This window comes from Oncorhynchus nerka, linkage group LG25 (genome assembly GCF_034236695.1).
Source record: "Oncorhynchus nerka isolate Pitt River linkage group LG25, Oner_Uvic_2.0, whole genome shotgun sequence".
Taxonomy (NCBI): Eukaryota; Metazoa; Chordata; class Actinopteri; order Salmoniformes; family Salmonidae; genus Oncorhynchus; species Oncorhynchus nerka.
In genome coordinates, this window is record NC_088420.1 from 20,122,326 (window position 1) to 20,130,108 (window position 7,783).

The following is a 7,783-nucleotide window of genomic DNA, read 5'->3' on the forward strand; positions in this document are numbered from 1 at the left end:
TTTGTATCACTGTTCTTGGCCTTGCACAGATTATGATACTGGCAGGGATATAAATACATTTAGCAATAATCATTTTAACTGAGTATTTTAAACATTGTTATGGTCATTACTATGTAGATGGAAGGTCACCTTAGGTTTCTTTAGTAGTCCATTCGTTTTTGTAATGTATGTTGGTGTACTTCTTTGTTTGAATACTTTGTGTATATTCTGAACCAGTAGATGGTGCACTTGGCACCCCAAAAAATTCTGAGTTTAGGCATCTACTTCTATTCGCTCTGGGTCTACCAAAGAGAGAGTAGTCCCTTTTTGAAATATTCCTAAATGTTTCCTTTCTTCCTTGAAGTAATCACTGACCTGACATTGAATTGGTGTAAGCATGCTTTCCTTTAGCAGTGCTTTGACCAATTATGTAATCAGTGTTTACTTCGAGTAAATGAGGATGGATACAATTTACAAGTATTGTCTTAGGGCCAGTCTTTGGTTCTACTCACCAACACTCAATCCCAAATGGACCCGGCCCTGTATGCAATTGTGTACATCTTAGACAATTGGAAGGTAGCAATAGGGGTGCTATTCCACCTAGCCTATCAGGAAGCAGGGTGTAGCTGTTCATATTTTATAGGAATGTTGAAAACGGTTTACACCTATAACATTTTATTTGCACAAAGACGCTCCCTTTGGATGTAATTTATAGTGACAAATCACACGATCTACATTTAAAAATACATATAAATCACCCTCCAATTCTGCAAGAAATGTAGCATGCATCATAAATACAATCTATGTATTTTCTCAGTGTTTTCAGTAACTCCTCTCACCAGGCTTAAGGATTTGTGACCCAATAGTAAATGTGTATAGATTGAGTTAAATTCTTGTGAGAGATATGCTATGATGGTTGGCCAATATTCAAAGGTCCTACTGTTCTCAATTTTCTGTTAAAAAAAACTTCATAGTTTGGGGTAAGATATGACTAACACTTATCTACCAGCTGCAATGAGCTCAGCACTGTGCCATGATGACAACTTCTCAATTAATGATTAACAAGTTCTAATTAGATAGGGACTTCATCAATTTTCCTAAAGCTTCCATGCAGTCTGTTTAAATCATCACTGTATGTCTAATATATTACTTTATTTAATGAAAATAATTGATTTTGCTGAGACTCCTTTTGCCATTGAAATGCTCAGTCTAATCATGTGGGCGTACATGCACAGCCCTGATTGTCAGATAGGACCGTCTCAACTCCAGGGCCCTCAAACTCTACTCTGGACCGCAAAGCCAGTTCCACTGCATTTTTGTCATTGTTCACCTCTAATCAGAGACTGATTTAAACCTTGGACACCAGGTTGGTGCAATTAATTAATTTAATAAGTAGGCAAGTCGGTTAAGAACAAATTCTTATTTTCAATGACGGCCTAGGAAGAGTGGGTTAACTGCCTTGTTCAGGGGCAGAACGACAGACTTTAACCTTGTCAACTCGGGGATTTGATCTAGCAACCTTTCAGTTACTGGCCCAACACTAACCACTAGGCTACCTGCCACACCAATTAACAGGTAGAACAGAAAACCAGCAGGTTCCGGTCCTCGTAGGGTAAGGGTTGAATACCCCTGCTCTAGAGCCTACCCACTTACTTCCCAAAGTAGGAGGATACATATAAATAAAAAATGACTGGTCATTGGTCAAAATAATCTGATCTCGGGCCTCCCAGGTGGCGCAGTGCCACCAGAGACTCTGGGTTCGCGCCCAGGCTCTATCGCAACCGGCCGCGACCGGGAGGTCCGTGGGGCGACACACAATTGGCCTAGCGTCGTCCGGGTTAGGGAGCATTTGGCAGGTAGGGATATCCTTGTCTCATCGCGCACCAGCGACTCCTGTGGCGGGCGCAGTGCACGTTAACCAAGGTCGCCAGGTGCACGGTGTTTCCTCCGACACGTTAGTGCGGCTGGCTTCCGGGTTGGTGCGCTGTGTTAAGAAGCAGTGCGGCTTGGTACGGTTGTGTATCGAAGGACGCATGACTTTCGACCTTCGTATCTCCCGAGCCCGTACGGGAGTTATAGCGATGAGACAAGATAGTAGCTATTAACAATTGGATACAACGAAATTGGGGAGAAAAGGGGGGTAAAAATACACACACAAAAAAATTATAATACAAAAAAAAAAATCTGATCTCATGTGCTGTGGGCCAAAACGCCATCCCAGGTGAACAGGCTGAAATTCCAGGCATGTTTTTCAAAAAGCTGACACCGAAAGGGCATTGGCATTTTCACAATTTGAGTGTTATTTCATGCTCCTAGTGTGGAAATATCATTGAAAACAGGAAAATCATGTTTTTTTACTTATTTTGCAGTCCCTCAGGAAATAATTGTACTCCTTTCAGAAGTGAAATATGTTAATGAAATTTTTATTCACATTTAGTCAAGTGGCCAATCGAAAGCGTTTCCACGGGTAGCCCAATTGTGATATGTTGCCCAATTATTGGCAAAAGATAGGATCTGATTGGTCTAAAGACCAATAACTAAATTGGATATAAGATCAGAATTGGGCTGCCTGTGTAAACGCAGACTTAGTATTATGTCAAATATAGTGCTCATTAACATTACAATGAAGTTCAAATGTAATACATTCTATAACGAATTGCAAGAGGTTCTATAGCAAGAGGTGCAAAATTGTTTGAGGTGATACCCAAACAAATTCATTTTCAGAGTGGACATGTTATTTAAATTGGTTTATTGTAAGATGGACATCGCTGAGTGCTTATGGATTTTTGACAGTAAACCAATGTGGCTTTTAAAATGCAGGCACTTGAGAATTAAAGGAATAAAGACATTACGGTGGCATCAAACCACTTCACTCTTTCAGAATGGTGGGTGTAATCATCTTGCGGAAAGCATAGTATTTGCATTCACTTGGAGGAACAATATCCATGGTTGTGGTGCTAATCTTCTCCCTCTTGAAGCCAGCCTCGAGCAGGTGAGGCATCTGGGTCTCCTGAAAAATCATCATAGGAGAAACTTGAATTTTACAACCAAATCTCTATTTTTTATGTATATGCCATGTTATAGAAGGGTCCATATACTTTTTGTTGTTGTTGCGATTTCACTTGTTTTTGAGAAACTTACCCCAACCAGCGGGTCACTTACTCATTGTGCAGTACGGGGCTCTGAAAAAACATGAACAACAGCTCCAAAAACATCCAAATGCATCATTTTTAGAAACGGGAAAAGCTCTCAGTATAATGATGCAGGTATTCAGATGTACACATGAACTTGTGTCATTCCAAGCTTTATCCATTTTATCCACGTTATAATCCATTTTGTGAGACAAACGGTTTCCCCTATCCAGCTATTCTCTGTGTAGCCTGCTGCTAGAATGGACGTAGAGGTATTGCTCGAGTCGCAACAAAATGGAATGACACAATTTCATGTGTACAACATCTGAAGACCTGCATCATTATACTGAGAGCTTTTCCGTTTCTAAAAGGACATTTTGCATGTTTTTGGAGCCTTTGTTAATGTTTTTTTCAGGGCCCCATACTGCACAACGAGGATGAAAGTGTCTGGACCTGTTTAGAACATCCCATTTACCTATTCTTGGGGGATTTGGTTGTAAAAAAAAAATATATATATACAATTTAAAAAAATCTATTCTCAGATCTTGTAGTACAAGTCAAATGTATTATTACCTTTGTTTAGTCAAGAAAGGTAATTGAGGACACATTCTAACAGTGCTACGACCAAGTGCAATAAATATGGTAATAGTAAATGGCAGACGCCGGTGATAGATAAACTAAACCAATTACTGTTGTACTGCAGTTAGTAAACCAAATCCAATGTACTATAAAGAAATGTTGGAAGTAGGTAGCAGGCAAATTAGTTAGTACTGAAGCTACAGACAGACCAAATAAGCAAAATACAACAGACAAATAGTCACTGCACGTGAATGAAACAAATGGGTTAATGATTTAATGAACATCAAACCAAACAAAATGGAGGGCCACACTTTAAATGACATGTTATACCACAGTAATGATTAGCAGTATAACATCACATATGCAATTACACTGTACCAGACTTGTACTGTAAGTGCAGTACTATCTGAGACAAGGACAGAATACGTGCAAGAAATGAAATGTGTCGTGCCCGAGAGGACACGTGTACACAAGCACCTCACAGAGAGATTAGGTGTTGTTGATCATTGATTGGCTGAGAGCCGGCTCACCTGGAACATGTTGTCGATGTTGTCATATTTGGACTTGAGAAGTTCACCCCAAGAGGTTAGGTTGCAGTAGGTGAGGACACCACGGGGCTTCAACAGCCTATGGGCATGGCCCTATAGAGACACAATTCAAGAATTGTATTATAATGGAAACGTCAATGTGGCACGATAGCCAATGTTTGTAATGAGTGATAGGAATCAGATTCCATTAAGAAATATTTCATTCCATTTGGTTTAATAATTAATTAATTTGGTGGGTGCTTATATTTGTCCTATTTCGGATGTACAACTGTGTATTAATACGTATGTGTGAATTGGAAAAGTGCGTTTTGCATATTCCAACTCTCCCTCGAAAAGTGGGCAATGGCAACTCTGGAGCAATTAGAATTAAGTGCCTTACTCAAGGGCACATCAGCAGTTTAATTTCTCCTTGATGGCTCTGGGATTCGAACTAGCCCAACACTAAGCGACCTACCACCCTAGACATCTGCCATATGTTTGCGTTGGATTCAGCTACAATATCATATGTAATACCAAACATTTTTGTGTTTTATAAAGTCTTTAATACAGGAGAAATCCCTATTCCGCTGTTGGTTCTGGTGCTTTTGCTAATATATTTCTAATGTGCAGTCTTTGTCATAGAAGTGTTGTACTTACCTTGATGAAGTCAAACTGGTGAGTGTGCCATGTGTCTTCAGACAGAGGGTATGTGTCGTACAGAATGCCTTTGATAGAAGAGGCATTATTAGAATTACTTAGTTATGTGTCTGAAGCAATTTCCCCCGCTTAAGAATACAAAGAAAGATACAATGGATACACCAATAGAATGCCTTTTGAAACGTACCATCAAAGTGGTTGTCAGGCAGACCGCCTACTACCTGTTCCCACAGTCCTTTGAGGGGCACAATCTATGAGGAGAATAATTTAGATACATTTTATTCACATTAAATGAGGGAAAAGTCTAAATAGAACCTAATGTGAAGTTGAAGATGTCTCACTCTATGTGGCTGAGCCTTGGCCCACTCCTGCAATCTCGCAAACACTCCATCATTGCACTCAATGATCCAGTGCTCCTCAATGGGGAAGGACTCGACTTTAGTTGCGGCGATGGCCATGCCAAATCCAATCTCCAGAACCCGTCCACCTGTGGGGGAAAGCAGAACAAGCATCTCAATTGGTGTTTAAGTATCTACCTGTATCAAGACTTGGTTTCAAATACGTGAATTTGGGTATTTTTTATTAAATATTTGTTCTTGGTATTTGAGCATTTTCAAATACATAGCCCAAAACAAGTACTTTTATTTGAGTATTTGAATGGTTATTTGTAAAAGAAATATAAAAAAATAGGTGATCAAATTCCTAGGTTAAATGCATAGCGCATTTGATTCAGTGTATTTGAACATTTCCAAATAGATTCCAATATTCAACTACTTACTTTTTCCAAATAAAGGTTATCTGAGTACATTTATTGAAAAGTAACTGAAATACGTGAAATGGTATTTGAACCCAGGTCTGACCTGTATTGAAGTATTTCCAATGCTGTGGCACCTTTCATGAAAAGCAAAACAAAAATAATGGACTGTTTTTGTTTATTTGAGAGACCTCTCTGATAACCACAGTATAGAAATATAAGAAATATATGGAAAAGAAGGAGGTGGTGGCACGTGATAGAAAGTCCACTTCAAGGATTTCCACAGAAAAGTCTTTCATTGATGTGTAAAAATAGATTAGAGAAAAATACGATTTGGTTTTGCATCGACCTATACTATTATCAGGCTTATACTCTGCTACTACTCTGTTGTAAAATTTCCACAAAATATGAGCATTTTCCAATATTAAGCAATATAAAGAAAGTATAATACCCTATTTAATAAACTCGACGGACTGCATTCCTACTACATGCAGCAACATGTGTGATATGGTGACATGAGCGCGCAAACAACTCCAAAACACAACTTTTACGTGCAAAACGTTGAATTCTAAACATAAAAGTTCAAGTCTGTGCACGTAATTGTGTGCAAGAAAAGTGAAATAAGTGATCAACAGTTGTAGTTACAAAACGTATTGAAAAGCATGTCGTCATAAATTATTGGCACTCCCAAGTCCTCACTTGGCACGATTCCATGGGTAGAGTAACACCTGCTGCAAGCACAAGCATTATGTCCAACATATGTCTAACTCCACCATGCTTTTAAACTCCACTAGCATGTGCATTGGGTGAAACAACTCAGAAGTAATATAAAAAGTCAATGCATTTGTTTCATAAACTTTTCCCAATAGCCTAATTGCTGATTTATTGATAATCTGATTTGACTATATTGCAGCTCTGAATTAAGTGTAGGTCTAGCCAATGATTACGCTATAGGCTGTCCTTTACGGCTTATTTATTTCACACATTTGTAAGAAAAAAATATTACAATAATGCAAAAGGTTATTATAGAACTATAAATGATCATAGAATACCGGAATTAATTACTATCTAGTGGTCCCGGTGCGTTCATAGGGACCACCAGCTTGCACATTGTGCGTTGTACCTTTTGAGGAGGCTACAGTTGCCAGCGAGTGCATGTACGGAGTTTCCCAACGTTCCATCACAGGCTTGCCCAAAATCTCGAGATGAGTGTCGGTCTCATTGTAACCAGCACTAGCGTCGTGCCAACCAGCTTTGCAGTCTTCTCCCTTGGAAAATATGGCATGTGCCGTGGTCATTTTGGTGATTGTTTTTCTCTAATCGCTGGGGAATAGACGGTTGCTGTTTCCACGTCGTGCCAGAGGAAAGTGAGATTTTGCGGCGGTGGGGATTTATATGGGTCAGAAGTGCTGACTCTGCAAGAAGTGTTTTAATGTCAACGAGGCGTACTACTGCTGGTCAATAGGTGGCATTCCAAGGAGTGTTGGGGTCACTGACGTCCTTTGTATGGAAAGCTGAGAGAAAAAAAAACATGATGTATTGTATTTTCATAATCGTGGCATATTACAGTCTGTTTAACAGCATTGCACTGCACCCTAGTTTCGTCTAGATTATTTGATCAGCTTTATTATCCCACAGGGGGAGATTTATTTGGTAAAGACAGCTAAATAAAACATAAAATCACAGAATAATAAAAAATACAATTAATTTTAAAGTGTGATGGGCTACATATTTAAAACTATAACTAATTAATTAACAACTTTATACTGACCAGAACTAATTTAGCCTTTTAGTGGAGCAGGCAGAGAGAGGTCTGCAATTATCAAATTGTATCTACCAGCAGTTTCCACAGCGAACCCCGTTGCCATCACTTTTTTCTTCTAACTTTCACATACGTTTCAAGTTTTATTAGACTTATGTACAGGACACACATGGAATACGCCGTCCAACAAAATGCTTACTTGAAGGTTCCTTCTTGACAATGCAACAACAATAAGGAATAATATAAGATAAAAATACAAACTGTAAAATCAAATTTTATTGGTCACATTCACATGGTTAGAAGATGTTATTGCAAGTGTAGCGAAATGGCTCAGTAGAATAGAATATAAAACATATTTTAGCATAAGTATAATACAGGAAGGCACAATTTATAG

The 7,783-nt window shown here is 38.8% G+C and overlaps 1 protein-coding gene across 1 annotated transcript; it reads right to left on the reverse strand.

Moving 5' to 3' along the window:
- Window positions 1-2,711: 2,711 nt before the first annotated feature.
- LOC115109169 (guanidinoacetate N-methyltransferase-like) lies at window positions 2,712-7,002 on the reverse strand. The gene is made up of 6 exons (XM_029633806.2): window positions 6,751-7,002; window positions 5,215-5,360; window positions 5,061-5,124; window positions 4,874-4,941; window positions 4,220-4,330; window positions 2,712-2,989 (listed from the first exon to the last, which is right to left on the reverse strand). Exons 1-6 carry the CDS (start codon window positions 6,923-6,925, stop codon window positions 2,849-2,851), a joined length of 705 nt encoding a protein of 234 aa, XP_029489666.1. The 5' UTR covers window positions 6,926-7,002; the 3' UTR covers window positions 2,712-2,848.
- Between the last annotated feature and the right edge of the window lie 781 nt (window positions 7,003-7,783).